Source organism: Lytechinus variegatus, chromosome 2 (assembly GCF_018143015.1).
Source record: "Lytechinus variegatus isolate NC3 chromosome 2, Lvar_3.0, whole genome shotgun sequence".
NCBI lineage: Eukaryota > Metazoa > Echinodermata > Echinoidea > Temnopleuroida > Toxopneustidae > Lytechinus > Lytechinus variegatus.
The window spans coordinates 40267712-40285219 of record NC_054741.1 but is presented as its reverse complement, the minus strand read 5'-3'; the positions used below and the strand labels follow the sequence as shown (position 1 = coordinate 40285219).

General features: G+C 37.8%; 1 protein-coding gene across 1 annotated transcript in view; it reads right to left on the bottom strand.

The window, feature by feature from the left end:
- Positions 1–1439: 1439 nt before the first annotated feature.
- LOC121408090 (maestro heat-like repeat-containing protein family member 1) overlaps positions 1440–17508 on the bottom strand; it is a 145047-nt gene continuing 128978 nt past the window's right edge. Inside the window, exons 32-37 of the mRNA XM_041599430.1 lie at positions 9629–9775; positions 8121–8309; positions 4884–5039; positions 4428–4562; positions 3047–3215; positions 1440–2470 (exon numbers count right to left, since the gene is read on the bottom strand). Coding sequence (XP_041455364.1) covers positions 2388–2470; positions 3047–3215; positions 4428–4562; positions 4884–5039; positions 8121–8309; positions 9629–9775 — 879 coding nt within the window. The 3' untranslated portion in view covers positions 1440–2387. The remainder of the gene's footprint in view (positions 2471–3046; positions 3216–4427; positions 4563–4883; positions 5040–8120; positions 8310–9628; positions 9776–17508) is intronic.

Sequence of the window (17508 nt, the reverse complement as noted above, 5' to 3'; positions counted from 1 at the left end):
AAGGGTATCTATTTCTCTAGGAAAATTACGTGTTTAGGGTCGAATTTGCGGGGATGATAAAACAAAATTAAAATGTTTTATAAAGGATGTCCTTTTTGCCCCAATACTTCGTGTTTAGAGTCCGATTTGCGCGAGGTGTAGAAGGTGGGGTCATACTAAACCAAATAAGGTAAAGCCGACGACCGAAGGACCCGTAACAATAAAACATTCCTGTACTTGTTTAGGGGTTAATTTCAAGGAATATTTGCCAAGAGTTTCCTTTTGTTTCCAATACTTGTTAAGGGTAGGGTTTCACACGCCAATACTTGTTAAGGGGTTCATTTTCAGAATATGGAAATTACGTGTTTAGGGTGCTTTTCGAGACCCCATGGTCGCGCATGGTATCCACTCGTGAATGGAAGTGCCCCCCCCCCCCCCCCCGGGTTGCATCAAGAAAGGAAGAAATTGATCTACAGTGTATTACGACTTAAGATAGAATCAGAGTATGTGAACCTTTCAATGAACATCCAGTATCAAAGTTGTTGAATTATCTACTGATCTAAATAAATTATCACATGTCATGAAACATTTTAACAAATAGGATGTCATGTCAAAGAGTTCCTCCCCCCCAAGATTCTGCCCAACAATTTAAAACAAGTGGAATTCCTCTGGCCGTATCACTTGATTACTCTTATGTCCAAGTTTCATGAATCAGATCCATAAACTTTCAAAGTTATGATGGTAATTCAACAGATACACCCAATTCGGCCAAAGTTCATTGACCTTTAAACTTAGTCATGTGACCTGAAATGCGCACAGGATGTTCAGTGATACTTGATTACTATTATGTCCAAGTTTCATGAATCAGATCCATAAACTTTCAAAGTTATGATGGGAATTCAACAGATACCCCCAATTTGGCCAAAGTTCATTGACCCTAAATGACCTTTGACCTTAATCATGAGACCTGAAACTTGCAAAAAATGTTCAGTGATGCTTGACTACTATTATGTCCAAGTTTCATGAATCAGATCCATAAACTTTCAAAGTTATGATGGGAATTCAACAGATACCCACAATTCGGCCAAAGTTCATTGACCCTAAATGACCTTTGACCTTGGTCATGTGACATAAAACTCATGCAGGATGTTCAGTGATACTTGATTAACCTTATGTCCAAGTTTCATGAAGTAGTTCCATATATTTTCTAAGTAATGATGACATTTCAAAAACTTAACCTCAGGTTAAGATTTTGATGTTGATTCCTCCAACATGGTCTAAGTTCATTGACCCTAAATGACCTTTGACCTTGGTCATGTGACGTGAAACTCTAATAGGATGTTCAGTAATACTTGATCAACCTTATGGCCAAGTTTCATGAACTAGGTCCATATACTTTCTAAGTTATGATGTCATTTTAAAAACTTAACCTTAGGTTAAGATTTGATGTTGATGCCACCGCTGCCGCCGCCGTCGGAAAAGCGGCGCCTATAGTCTCACTCTGCTATGCAGGTGAGACAAAAACCTGCACTTCTTCGCACTAACTTCAATACAACTTCACAAAACTTAAAGCAAATTGTTTCTTTTTGATAACAAAAATGTACTTCTTTTCAGTTTCATGCAGGAAAATGACTTGAACAGAACCAGAACTTTTTCTCAGTTGTTTCCTACTATTTTTTTTTCTTAATTGGAAATGACTCATTTATTTACAAAATGCAATTTTTTTAAGTATTACTACGGCAGCCTATTAATATTTATATTAATTACTATATTTATTGTTTAAACTTGTTTAAATTTTGAAAACCCTATCTTTCTTGATTGAATATCTGACATCAGCACTTTAAAAGAGATACAAATTTTATTTTTAATCATTCATCTGATCATGCAAGTACATGTATTAAATAATGAACCAACAGGTTTGTTACATGTAGTTCATTCTTTTGCTTTATAAGCTGTAATATATCATGAGATCTGTCTGTATATAAACCAGAACTACAAGCAAAATATGCTTTGTCCATCATATGATGATGGAAATAAATAACAACATCATTAAAGTCAATAAAAAAATGTGACTTTGCTAATCATTAGTCTACCACACATATTACATACTGCACTATATATCTCATGTAAAATGATGAGTTTTACTAGTATACTGCACTTGCTTTAGAAGCTAGCATCACACATTGATTCATGCTACTGCAGGAATAACTATGTACAATTTTCATCCAAAATCCCAAGATCCCAAGTTGTAAACTCCACAATGAGATGCAATAAACTCTCTTTAAATACCTACTTTCAAAGTCACATCCCCATGTTTTCTGATTGCTAATTCACTATGTACTGAAAGAAATGATATATATATGTTTGCTGAATATTAAAGATGATTATATCATAAGTACCAAATTTGTCTAGAAGTTAAAGAGAAGACTCATGGCTTCAGCTGCTTTGACTCTTACAGAGGGCTCTGGATCTTTAAGAAGTTGAATCAAAGCTGCAAAATGTAAAGATAACGAAACCCACATCACTATGTAATAGAACTTTGAATTTGCATACATGTATTTCTGATAGAAAAGGGAAAATAGAGTAAGCTAATTTACATGCTCAACATTTGGCGATGATAAAATTTTGGTGAACAAACATCCACCAAATTTGTATTTCTTGAATGATGTATCCATACACAGAAAAAAAACAGGATTTGAAAAATAAACTTGTAAATTCCACTGACTTAAAGCAAATCACAAGACATGATGTGTATACAGTTTTTATGGCATTTATAGATATTGTGAGGTTTTTCTCTTGGTGTTTCTCATATAAGTGATTCGAAAGAGTAAACTCCGACAGTACAATATTTTTAGTAGGAGGGCTAGGTTAAAAATTGAGGATACACTGAATTGTCCAAAGTGGAGGGAGGCTGTAAGGGTGATTATTGCAAGGTGAATCCTCCCACATTATACATATTTAAAACTTTGGACTACTAACACTATAAGAAGTAGCAAGCAAATAGGTTTCAGATGAATACATGGTTACACTTTTCTATAAATTCATCATTGATCCATGACAGACATACCTCCGCAGACATGATCCTTGCTGATAAGACTATGATTATCTCTAGGTAGGTTTCCAAGTAAGAATCCAACACACATAGCAGCATTAGCTCTAATATCTGGCCAAGCACTACGGAAGAATGAAACGTTACCCATCACATAGAAATTCACTTTCTGAAGTAAGTCAACAATCTGAAAGAAGGATGAAAATTGGATCAACATCATTAGTATGGTACATTCCAATATGTGTAGATAATTGTATTCTTATTCAAACTCTTTCTAATAGCATTAATTTCTAAATAATGAACTGATTTATTGCAAAGAAAATTATTAACAATTGCTTTTAAACATATTTATGGGAACAGTGCAATATTTTAATTTCTGTGGGTTTATTTAACTAGAAACATTTTAACTATTATACACAGTTGTTGCACATCTGGACAGGTTGTAATTCTGGTAACTTAAAAGGGTTAGCGATTTTTTTTTTTTTTTTTGAATAAAAAAATCCGATTTATTTGATTTAAATCAGATTCTTAAAAATTTTAATTTATTTTTTTATCAATTTTTTTTAAAACAAAGCACAAACACGAAAAAATATAATCCTTTACACTGACATAAACTTTAAAATCATACATTACACTCCAAAAATCATTCTTAGCTTACTATTTCATAATTAAATCAAGTCAAATAGAATTAATAGAAAATATCAACATCACAAAGATGCAGAAAATTTATGCTGTGTCTGCGTCCTCTGATTTAGAGAGCTCCATCTGATTCTTGGAAGAATTCCATGACTCTGAGACTCACATTCTCCAAAGTGAAACTTTTTTTTATTTTCAAATCAAGGTCTGATGTTCACATGTTAAAAAAACTGCATTCATTTTTTTGTTTGTTTATAAAAACCTCCTTTGTTCTTTAGGCCAAAGTTGGAACTCTTCGACTGTTTCAAAGCATTGACTTGAAAACTACGATTTGTGCAAGATCAGCAATGATACTGGATTACCCCTATGTCCACATTTCATTAAATATATCCATAAACTTTCAAAATTATGATGGCAATTCAACAATTACCTACAACATGGCCAAAGTTCGACCATAAATGACCTTCAAGTCAACCTTGGTCATGTGACCTGAAACTCGCAAAGGACATTCAGTGATACTTGATCACTCTTATATCCACATTTGATGCATATTAATGAAATCAGAAAGCAAACAAAAGGATGTCAGTGTCTAGACATACTTTATGCTAATAATGTATGATCTGTTGATACACATATTGTGAGTCAATTTACATGGCCATATACGTAGTACACATGCATGACATACTATATGATAAAGGTGATATGAGTTTATTTTAATAATAGAGATTCTATACAAGAGCTGATTGTTACCATGGATACTTACAATGACTTTAGAGAGGTCATACATGAATTCTCCATAGTTGAGTTTTCTGTCCTCAAGCAGATGCTTCTGGAACATATCATTCATTGCACTAGACCCCATCAAAGGACCAAACTGTCTTAGAGCAAATTTGCAAGACTGAAAAAAGAAAACCAAACAATAATGATTTCAATCGATATTACCATCACTTAAAGAGACAAACATCTTAAATAAGATTTTAAACTTAAACATGTAGATCTGAATTCTCATCTGTATGTTCGTTTATGCCTCCACCATTGCCAGATAATAATATATTACACATCCAACTTCTAAAATTGCAAATATTGTCCTATGTGATCTTTAACGTTTGACTGGGTGACCCCGAATCTTATCAGATCACCAACACTCCAAAGAGCTAGGTTTAGGATCATCACTGTAAGGATCATTTGGTTATTGTGAGAACAAGACATCTTTTCATACCTTCTTAACGTCATCATCTTCATCATTAAGGTGAAGCAGTAGACTAACAAAATTTGTATGGATCTGCTCAAGGAATGGATCTCTTGATGGACCATCACCAAACCGACTCAGGTTACCAAATAGGGTAAAGGATGCTGCTCGTACTGACGCACGGTCCTAAATTAAGATGAGGGAGAAGCATGCACATGTTTTATGGTACATCATTTTGGTGTAATGATTTCGCTCAGACAGACTCTTGACAAAGGAAAAATATACAATTCATTATAAAGTCTGATTGTCTACTTAAGACTTCAGGATAAATGTAAATGGTAACTAGGCTACCATAATAACAAAGCTTACCAGCCAATCAAGATCAAGGATTTCATGAAAAATAACATTGGATGGCAAAGTTACTAGAAAAGTAAATTGGTTTACTTATTTATCAATTATTTTTCATTTGTTATTGCCATTGTGGAAAAATACCTGACTTATTGGAGAACAAGGAACTAAAATGTGGTTCTGAAGCAGAAAGTAAAATTTACAACAAAAATCAGAAAAAAAAAAATTTATAACTATCTAATCTACAATGTACAAAACATGTAATCTAATTTACATTAAAACTGTACTTGAACACATGAATGAAAATGAGACCTAACTACAGTGTATCTCATAATGTGAATATCCAATCACTGAAAATGCACTAGCTAAAATCCACAATAATTCCACTTAATAATTCTGGATATTTGGTCAACAAAGTTAAGAAAGGGACAGAGTAAGAAAATATCTTGTGGATTTTCTATGAAAGAGAGTTAAATAACTCCATATTGTATGATGAAACTTGATGGCCACTTAAAAGAAAGGATATGAAAATCTGATATAAACAAGCTTAGAAAGAATACAAGATTCTTTTCTCCAATCTGACTTGTCAATAAGAAATAAATATCCAATTTCAAGAAGGTTGTTTTCCCTGTCATCAGAGTGCTGCAGCCCCTGTTGCCTCCTGTATGTTATACAGACAATGTGTTGGTTTTTACTTACATTCACTAGAGCAGTGCTTCTCAACCTTTTTTTACTCGAGGACCACTTTGACTCTCAGATTTTTTTCGAGGCCCACCTACTAATTTTTTTTAGGATATGACAACTTGTCTCAACTCAAAGATTGTCTCGACCATTATAAAGAGCATATTAGTGCGTAACTTTATGATCTTCTGCAGCAGTGGTTGAGCAAAAATAATGAGGGGACTTGATATGGCGTATCGCGTACAATTGATAAAATGTTGTGAGCATGGCGAGCAAGAAAAAATTTCGACTTTTTTATCACAAAAATCCAAGTTTGTGATAGATTTTGACACAATATTCCAAAAATAATATTATATTTCACCCTTATCCCTTTTCTGTCCTTTTCTATTTTTTTCTTGGTCATGAAATATTTGGGGCCAAGAGCCCCCCCCCTTTCTGTACGCAATTGTTCTGCTGTGAATTAAATCCAGCCTTTTTCCTACCGAACCACTCTTGTGTTTAGGTGTCTCTGAAGCTCTGACGGTTTAAGCGCCTTATTTGAGAATAAATTCAGCACATTCGTCACACATTGCTTTTGCATGACTGCGCAATTATGATAAATCCAAATCTAATGTATTAATGTATTCACAGTCACATTAGTTACCTTAGTTACAGTAGATTTGTTTCCTCCCTCACCCTTTCACTTTAAAACAAGGTCCATTTTGATGAAAGTATGTTTCATGAAATTTGAACATAAAGCTCTTAAGCACATTCAAAGCAATCAGTTTGAGAAATAAATGCATTTGCAAAGGTCCGGTGAATGGGCGATAATTAACTACATAAAAAATATGCATACATGAGGCCTGAGGTTCACATCAAAGTTAGATCAAAACCATCATACAATGTGTATGTATATCACACCATGCTACCTATAGCATGATAGGCATGCCTTTAGCTTTGTTTGAACCACAGAGACCGATCAAACATACCATTTTCGGACATTAAATAAAACATGTTAAATATACCATAATTTTCGCCCATTTTTTTTTTCTTCTCTGGAGCTTCTCGCGGCCCACCTGAGAGAGCTTCGCAGCCCACCGATTGAGAAGCGCTGCACTGGAGCATATTTTACATTATACAATTGTTATGTCTACCCATTAACATTTCTGTACTCATGGCACTACTTCTAAAGGGTCATTTTATGAATCTCCTTAGTCATGTCTGCACACCTAACAGTTTGACAAATCACATTTTCTTTCACAAAATTTTTAGTTGATAGTGCTCCTTATATTCAGATGAGCATGTGTGCCAAATATTTAATAAAAATTTGAAAGGAATAAAAAAATTTCTTGCAAAAACCTCTGCCGGTCATTTTCAGACTGACACAAAAAAATGATGCCCCATGTCTATACACCCATTGACTTTACACACGATAAGGCTGGATTTTGAGGTCGTCACATGAAATAGCTGAAATTCACTGTTTTTCCACCATTTTAAATTAATATCTTTCTATACTTGCACCTGTAAAGTTTGTAATGGTCACATATTTCCTTTTACTAGATTCGCACATATATGCGCATACAAGGGGCACTGCGCAGACTTCCAAGGAGGTCACTCTCCACATGGACTGCTAACCATCCGTGTCCGACAACCTCAGAAATGCACCCTAAATGGCATAAATACATTAACTAAATTTGCGACCATATATGGCGTAACCAATGAGAAGAGCCATCCTAAGTGGCGTTGATACCCTTAGTGTTGTAAACATCGAAATCAATTGTGGGCGAGTGGTATAGGTAACGCATGCTGCCTAGTATAGAGCCAGGTGTAAGAGACTGCGCTGGCAGGCATGTGCAAGGATTATTTTGTATCCCTTAAAGTCACACACTTCATGGTGTTTATAACTTAAGGTCTGCTCCTGGGTCTTCTCAAATTTGCCCAAATGAAATTGGCACCCCTAAATGGTGTAATCTTCATAACCAAATTCACATCCCTAAATGACTTGAAGAGAGAGAAATGGCTACTCTAATAGGTGATTTACTAGCGAATGGTGCTGAAATGCAACCCTTTTTTCCAAAGACTTCGAAGACGCCAGAGTGCCTGAAACGGGGCCCTTTTCAACACTTTTTATGGACACGGGTGCATAGCAGGCCATGTGGAGAGTGACCCCTCAGTCCAGACTTAGAAGACCTTACCATATACCTTCCTATATGAGATGCCAAAGATATAATCACATCAAGTTTCAAGTACTGAGCTCACCTTTTCAAAGCAAGGTCTAATGCGCAAAGTAACATTGATAAGGATAGGTCTAACGTTGCTCTCTGAGATCTCCATAAGGATACGAGTTAGACCAGACATGGCTTCCAAGGTGATGCTATCCTCTGGGTCATCTTTATCATCCATACCAGCCATCATAGAAGATAACACAGTCGTAGAATACTTCTGAACCTTGTGAGGTATAAGGAAACCAAGTGGGAGAAGTACAATCAAGATACAACTCAATAAACATAATATGTAACAATATATACAGCACTGAATGAAAACATTTTCAAAGCACTGCATGTTAAAGTCCCAGCTTAAGCAAGGCTACCTAAAATAACAACATGCAAGTATTTCAAAGAATTAATCCTGGAGTACAGCTCTATGTGGGTTATTCACTTGCTGAAGGAGATTACATGTCTTCACAACTGAAATTTCATCTTAATTTTATCTTATAAGTACTATAATCTGTAGTTGCGCTATAATAACACAAATCAATGTGGGGAAGAAATCAATACCTAAATGGGTAGAGACCCTTTTTTTTGGATATGACTTCATCGATATGAAGCACATCATAGGATTCAGCAAAAAGGTCAATATATTGTTTTCATATCCAAGTCCCAACCCAACTAAGTCCCCATCATCCAACATACCAACCCACTAAATCCTGGTTTATCACCCCCCCCCCCAAAAAAAAATAATAAAGTCTTTTTGAAAGGTAGATCAACCCTAACTAGGCCGGGCTTTTTGGGCTGTTCTGTGGCTGGGGGGGGGAGATTCAACCCCCCCCCCCCGAGACCTCGGCCGCCGATCGCGCGAGCGCCGCAAAAATTTGCACGCTGGTAGTGTGTGATGTAATCTACAAGGCTGTATGGTAAAAATTTCCAAAATATTGAGATTTTATTTTGTATGAATTAATTATGCTAATTTATGCATAAATCATACTTTCTACTCTAATTCACTAAATAAAGCTCATAGAATGCTTATTTTTTGGTAAAAACATTCTTTGTAGCATTCTTTTAATACCAATTGCGATTGAAAAACACTTCGTTTTGGAAATCAATTTCTCATGTATTTTATTGTTTTATGAATTTCTTATGTATTTCTTTGTTTTTCAACCTTTTGTTTTTCTTTGATTTTTTCACCAGATTTATTGCACAAACTTTTTGAAGCATAATTATGCTAAAATCAATTGATTTCAGCTGTTTAAAGTAAAAATAATCATATCTTTGTGAATAAGATGAGAAAACTCAATTTGCATTGAGTTTGTACACAACATCATGTTTTGGAACAATTTTTGGTCTGACATGCACTTATGAAATGTTGCATAATTTCGGAACCGCGTACCCGGGTGTCGTAAATTTGATCTCAAAAGATGCGCGAGACTTGTAAGTATAAACTCTGTGAGTGGCGCGGTCAAAAAAATTCACGCGGCGGAATGATTGCAGAAAATGTTGGGAAGGTTGAATCAACCCCCCCAGGCCATTTTAGGGTTAAAAGGGACGTACCTGATCAGATCCAAGACTTGCTATGTTACCAAGACCCCTGATGCAAAGCTTACGAACAACAGCATTGCCATCAACAAGCCTACCAAGGAGATTATTCATGATGATCTCAACTTGAGAGATATCGCCTGCACATCTCTGATTGATCAGCTGGGGGATAACAAATTAATTTTCAACTGTATTTTAGATGTGAATCTGCATCAATGCTCATTAAAAGAACACTGTCCTTCTGAATGAGCAGAAGTCTAGATCAACATGTATTTGTTAAAGGACAAGTCCACCCCAACAAAAAGTTTATTTGAATAAAAAGAGAAAAATCCAAGAAGAATAACACTGAAAATTTGACCAAAATTGGATGTAAAATAAGAAAGTTATGACATTTTAAAGTTTTGCTTATTTTTCACAAAACAAAGATATGCACATCTCAGTGTCATGCAAATGAGTCAGTCAATGATGTCCATCACTCACTATTTCTTTTGTTTTTTTTATTGTTTGAATTATGCAATATTTCATTTTTAAAGATTTGACAATAAGGACCAAGCTGACTGAACCATATATTGTTGACAATGCTGATTCCACATGTTCAGGGAGGAATTAATCATTGATTCACTTGACAATGAGAAAATTAGAATATTTCATATAAAATACAAAAGATATAGTGATTGGATAATGTCATCAGTCTCCTCATTTGCATACCGACCAGGATGTGCATAAAACTGTTTTGTGAAATTGAGCGAAACTTTAAAATGTCATAACTTTCTTATTTTACATCCGATTTGGATGAAATTTTCAGCATTATTTTTGTTGGATTTTTCTCTTTTTATTCAAATTAACTACTTGTTGAGGTGGACTTGTCCTATAAATGTTCTGGAAATCTAAACTGTCAAAAACTACAACAACCGAGTATTGTCATTTAAACAAGGTGATTTGCGAACCTTGAGTCTCACCTGATTTCGAGATCAATAAAATATGCAATATGACCTTCTGACTCCTTCACTCTCATGAACACACATGGTATTACCTAAGGATCTTTAGAGCCAAGTGTGATCAAAATTGATAAAGAAATAAAGACATGAGAGTAAGTTGAACAAAAACTTGAAACAAGTGGAGTGCCTCTTGCAGTCTCGCCTGCATTACATGATTCAATATAGCAGTGTTGACTTTGAAAATGACTAAAAATATTCTCTTAATCGTCGTGGGGGGGTCTTGCCGAGGATTGTCTATGGACCAAACTTTTCCCTCAAAGGCTTTTTCCGCACACCCTCTTCCCCCTCGTTCTCTGTCAGGACACACGACATAGCCATGGTTTCTTTGCGTTCCTCATCAATCACCGTTTCAAAGTCGAAGTTCAAGCCTGCGAGGCAATCCCACAGTTTGTCTGATGCTTCACGCAATAGGCATGCAGTGTAGTTCTAATTAAACACAGCCTTAAGATCTCACATGCCAAAATGTCACTTTGATGATTTACAGATCATGGCATTGGTGTAGCCCTTTACTTGACTGCATCAATACGGTGATCCTTGCTTATTCATACAGCACGTCCCCAAAAAAATGTCCCTCTGATATGCGGCTAAATTACTTCCAAAAATGTATGGAATTGGGAAGCTCATTTCATGATCTAACTTCTATAAAAATTTCACTGATCCCGCTTCAGTGGTTTTGAGTACACAGTCTATTACATAACAGTGGTGTTTTTCTGCCCATTCCAAGTTTGCATGCATGCAGCACTGCTGTTTGTTCTGCACTTTCTAGCATATCAACCCCCTTTGACCATTCTGATCAAGGAATCCCCTGATCTGACCAGGGAAATCTCCATGATCTAACCAGGCTCATCAAATCACAACCTTGAGCATGTTCAGAAGGGCAAAAACTGTATTTGACAGTTCATTTTATGTTTGATAACGGGAGATGCAGAATGATTGACAAAATGGGTCATGTTTGTTTCATGCCTAATTCCAACCATACTGCATTTTTATTATCATTACGTTTTTATTTTTAAGTTAATAAGCAACTGAGGCCAGGTAAATTCAATGTAACTTTTTGAAAGAAAACAAAGTCAGAAATTTCTCTGGTAAGGTTTCTGGACTCCCCTTTATTTTTCTCTTATTTTACTCATCCATCATTCACATTTTCTTTCAAGTTGGTGCATTGATTCCCCTTATCAATCATCAAACAAACTTATATTTTTTGGTTTCTTGTCCTTCTGAACATGCCCAGGTTTATGATTTGTAAGCCTGGATATGATTGGGGAAATATCCCTGCTCAGATCCTGGAAGTAAAAATAGGGGTTAACATGACATTGACAATGCAGAAATGCATCAATGCTGCAAACTTGGAATGGGCTAAAATGCACCACTGTTACGTAACAGAGTGTGTATTCAAAACAGCTGAAGCGCGACCAATGAAATTTTCATAGAAGTTAGATAATGAAATGAGCTATCTACTCATGAACATTTATTTGAGAATACTACCACATTATATAATTAATTCAGCCCTATGTCAGAGGGACATTTTTGGGGGGACACGCTGTATGGTTCCTCACCTGGGCTGATCACTAAAACTGACTGGGCAGATTTGGGGGATCAACCAGCATGTGCGAGCAGATAGGCCCGAGCTTCAGGAAGGCGATTTGCAAACTCTGGTCTCTGACAGAGCTTTCCACTCCTTTTCTTTATTGTCCACCTTTTTTTCCCTCATTTTATGTTTTAAAGAATAGTCTCAATGGTGTACTTGATGGTTGCAGGAGGTAAGCCAAATTATTTTTTATTTTTATTCACATTTGTTGTTGAGGGAAATTGACGGACTTTGGGTTTACCAATTTGATATAGGGCCTACCGGTATTTAAAAATGCAGGTTTTGTGAAACATTTTACACAGTCTTCACTTTTCTATTAGCCTTATGATTATCACTTTTACAAGGGTACAGCTAGTAAAATAATTCACAAACAAGTGGAATGCCTCTGGCGGTCTCTCCTGCATCACGCAATTCAATATAGCAGCAGTGCTGACTTTGAACTACTATAACTCGCACAAGATGTTTAGTGATACTTGGTTACTCTTATGTCCACGTTTTATGAACTAGACCAATACACTTACAGGGATATGATGGTAATTCAACAAATACCCCCAAACATGGCCAAGTTCACTGACCTTACATGACCTTTGACCTTGATCATGTGACCTGAAACTCGCACAGGATGTTCAGTGATACTTGATTACTCTTATGTCCAAGTTTCATGAATCAGATCCATAAACCTTCAAAGTTATGAAAATACCATGATTTTCTTATTTACGAGATAACTGGATATACTCATTTGATTTGCTAGTTCATTACGATTAACTTGCACGCTGAATAAAAGTACACAATTTTTCCTGCGCGTGCGCAGCATCTCCCTACGCACGCACTATCCCAAGATCATCACGCAAATAGGCGTCCATTTCCTCTTATGAGCCTGAACGCAAGACATGTTGTCACGCAAGGCGAGGGGTCGGTGGGAGGGTTCAAATGAGTATATCCAGTTATCTCGTAAATAAGAAAATCATGGTAAGTATTTTCATAATTTACTATCAATAACTGGGATATACTCATTTGATTTGCTAGACCAACACGGATTCAACGTGAAGGGAGGCATGTCTAGACTAAGAAGTGTGTAAAATAGGGAGATGAAGTAGTGCTGTAGCTCAGATTGTTTACTGGGCTGAATCCTGCCGAGTTGGCATTGACCGGCTCGGAGCTTTACGGGTCGGGTTTCACTTTGAATCCCTCGAACCCGGAAAATAAACCCGGATTGCTTGATAATATTTGAGGTGTCATTTGTCACCGCAATAAAAGTTGTGAAACTATTTTTAACAAGCAATCCATCCACCTAGGGTGCGTTTATTCGACACTTTTTTACCCTAGAATCATGATTAGAATCATGATTCAAATCACGATTCTGCAGAATCACGATTGCGTTTAGTCGAAAGTGGAAATAAACGTCTTTCAAATCACAAACATGAAACACGGAAAAGGGAGCGTTTTGAAAGACGTTTCTGTAGAATCACGAACGAAAAAGGTCGTATAAACAATATCGTGATTTGAATCATGATTCTATGACGTCATTGTGTCGTGCTTATTCCGGGTTCGACTCAAAGGCGCGCGCTGTGTTTCGTGCAGGTCATTTTCGTGTAGCAGTACTGCCAGTGTACTAGTACCGGTATATGCCAATTGTCACATGCATTTAATAGGAATTATCATTCTGTGTATTGTACCCCCGGGGTTGTACTGTAGCGTCATTTGCATAGTTCATTGTTTTCATCATTCATGTCTTCAAGTTACATTTGGACTAACGACGAACTCAGGGCTCTGCTTGTGCTTTGGGCTCAGCCTGATAGCACGAGCATCACTTACCGGGATTCACAGAAATTGAATACAAGTAAACAAAAAATATACGAGGTACAATACACGGAATTCTGGAAGTAAAAGATTTATTTTTCGGAAGCCGAGTAAACGTTGCACTTTCACAAACGATCGCGCGTTAGCTCCGACGGCAGCAAAAATCTAGCACCCGACATGAATTTAGAAACACGTGCGAAAATGTTGACCTATAGTTCCTGGGTCAAACTGCCCACTGTGATGCGCACTGGATCGGCCCGTATTCAGGGAGAAACAGCATTAGAAAGATGGTCGTATAAACGCTGATTCTGTCGGATCGTGATTGCTGTTTTGAATCATGATTCAAATCGTGATTCAAATCATGATTCTGAGTTGAGGTCGCATAAACGCAGCCCTAGTGTGATGGCCGAGGGGACAGGTCAAAGGCCAACCATCCCTACCTTATTTTCATTTTTTCCCCATCATGATCGGACCTCCTGTCTGAGTTAAAAAATGGCCTTGTGTGTGAGGGATCGAGATGATATAGCTAGCCGGCTAACGGCACACATGCACACAGTAACTGCCATGTGATATCGTCTGACTGGTCATGTGATTGGCTGAGAGTAATGGTTTCACTGGGTGAGAATGTCCAATTTGTTTACAAGTAAAGGCCAGTTGGTCCATTAGGCATGGTCATAACTCAAGAAGTTTTCCTTTTGATATTATGACTGTGATGACATGCAGAATATTTCTCTATTTTTTTGTGAAATAATCTGTCCGGTTTATTGAGATATCTTTTATACCAGTTTTTTCTGCTAACCATAAAAGCCCTCCCTCCCCCCCAAAACCCTGTTGTGTTGACATTTTCCACAAAGTCGGTGATCCGAAAATAATAGCTCAGCTGGGAGTGGGTGCAAAACAATTTAATTCCCATTTAAAGGATACATTAAAGAGGGTGGACGAGACGGACGAGAAGAGGAGGGTGCCGTTACCGGGGGAGAGAGAAGGGGGGGTATGTGTACAAGAGCAAAAGAACAAAAACAAAAAAACGTGAGAGATGACTAAATGGATGATATGGGGGTAGGATGATATTTGACCGATTGTCAAAGTTTAATATGAAATAAAAATGTATTTTGATTCATTTTTTTTACTAAAAATATTATTACCGGTAGCTGAAAGGCTAGAATAAGACAGATAAAAATAAATCATACACAAAAAATAGTTTGAATAAATTATTCTATTGCTTCAAAGCAAATATGAAGAATGAAATACGCTCAGAAATTAACTCTTTCTGCCACCTCCACCCCTCCGAAAAAATCTGCCCTATGATAGACAGAAACAATCTCTGTTAGAGCCTGTTTGAAAATTGGGTCACCAGAATGATAACATAATAAACAATGTGGTTTGTAATCTGCCTCTTGATTTACACACACACACAAAAAAAAAATCATTTCAAAGCACATGTTTCGTAGTAAATCACTAGCGGTGCACAGACTGTGCTGTTGACCGCTGCACTGGTGATAAGCATGTGAGGAATTGCGATTTGGCCTTGTATCGTCTCAATCCCCTCTCTACATTACTACTGGATGATATAAACAATGAATTAAATATTTTGGGGGTTTGTATCGTCTTTTGTGAACAAGGTCAGAAGGTGATGTTGGTCACAGATAAGAGTCAAGTAGGTCAAAACTTTGTACTTTTGCATGGACATAAATCAATTTTAGCCGGACCGGGTTACCAGGCCTCTCCGGGTCGAGCTATGATTCTGATAAGATTTACGAGCCGGGTTCGGACCGAGTTGAAGAAACCGAGCTACAGCACTAAGATGAAGACACGAAGGCCACTGCCTTAAGGACAGAGGAGGCAAATAAGGCCTCATGCGAAGTAAAGTCCTTAAGAGCAAGGAAGTGAAGGAATAGAAGAGCGTCAAATAGGCGGTCCTCAAGAAGTCGTAAACGACGATTCCATAGAAAGAGCCCAAGAAGAATGATACTATAGTATCATGGGCCCTCGGCCTAGTGTCAGAAGAAGAACATCATCACCAACTGACTTGATCGTTTCAACAATCCAGAGTGAAAAGATGTCTCAAGAAGCTGCCGCAAACAGCTCGCGCGATAAAACAACCAACTGCACAGAGTTGGGAATTGTCTGATGAATGGCAAACAAAGACCTGGGTTAGAAGTCACACCTAATCTAAGCCAATCCCGGCAACAGTCCGGGAGCTATGCATAAGAATGCTAAGCTTTGTACTGTAAATGGTTACATATACACAGATACAGGAGGGAACTCGACTGATAGACAGACAGAGATACCCTGAATACCGACCCAAGAGGAAGTTAGTCAAGCGTCAAGAAGACCGACAGGTGCCATGACGGACTAAGCCATCCAAGCTCAACATTTGAGAAGAACTCAAGAGTTTGTAAGATTCGGATTTTGTTGAAAATTTCAACAAGAATCGTGATCGGAAGACTGAAACTTGTACGGTTTAGTAAGTGATCAATCAATCAATCTGAGAAGGCAACAGCGGGGCTAAAAAAAGCCACGGTCGAGTCACCGGCTTAATAATTTCAGCCAAGCCACAAACCATGCAAACGTAAGGAATGCGAGATATCTCAGAAGCCCCCGCGTGGGAGAAGGCGCCCAGAATTCGATATCTGTCTCAAAAGCGTGAGGGCAGAACATCTGCAGAATTCTGATAGAGAGCTGTGGCAGAACGTTTCCAGCGGTCCGATAAGGACCTGGAACGACAGAGAGTAAGGTTAAAGAAAACCACTCGTAAGGCAGTCAAAGTGTCGAGAAAAGGGACTTAGTGCCATCCTGTTAAAAAGAAAATGCCACGGACCTGCTGTCTATGTAGAATAGAACAGTCTGGTCAAAACAGCTCAACCGGGCGTGTCGGAGAAATAACGCGGCACGCATCACGACATAACAAGTGTGATAGACCGAGCGATCGAGAGAGAATCCCGGATCCCCTTTCTCCCGTACTAAATAAAGCACCCGCCAGAGGGTGCAGCGCCCGCGGTGGAAGAGGTGGGAGGTGGCTTGGCTGAAGCCACCATCGCCGAGAGGGCCCGTAAGGCTAGGCTGCGATGGATGTCCGCTGAGCGGAGAAATCCCTAGCAGCAGCAAGCACACGCCAGAGGTGAGCTGGCGAACAATGTCTCTGTCATGATCTTACGTGTAAACGACAATCAAGAGATGCCGGTCAAGAAAATGCTCTGAACCAACAGACATCGCCAGACATGATACCTCAACAGTTACGGTCCAAACGGAATCGAGTGAGGTAACAACAGCGCTGTCCTATCAAGGTTAGGGACGGAAACTGGCTAAGAGTGTCTAAGTCCTCGCTTGAAGAAACAAGCGGAGGAGTAAGGCGACTTGAGGAAAATAATCACCAACATTTCCCTCAGTCTGAGGTGAGAACCAGTTGTTTATGAAAACAGCCACAAGGCCTGGTTTTTTTGTGATCGTAAGAGCAAGCACCGCCAGCGCCGGTTGCGACAGCATGGAACAGTCCGATATCGGTAAGA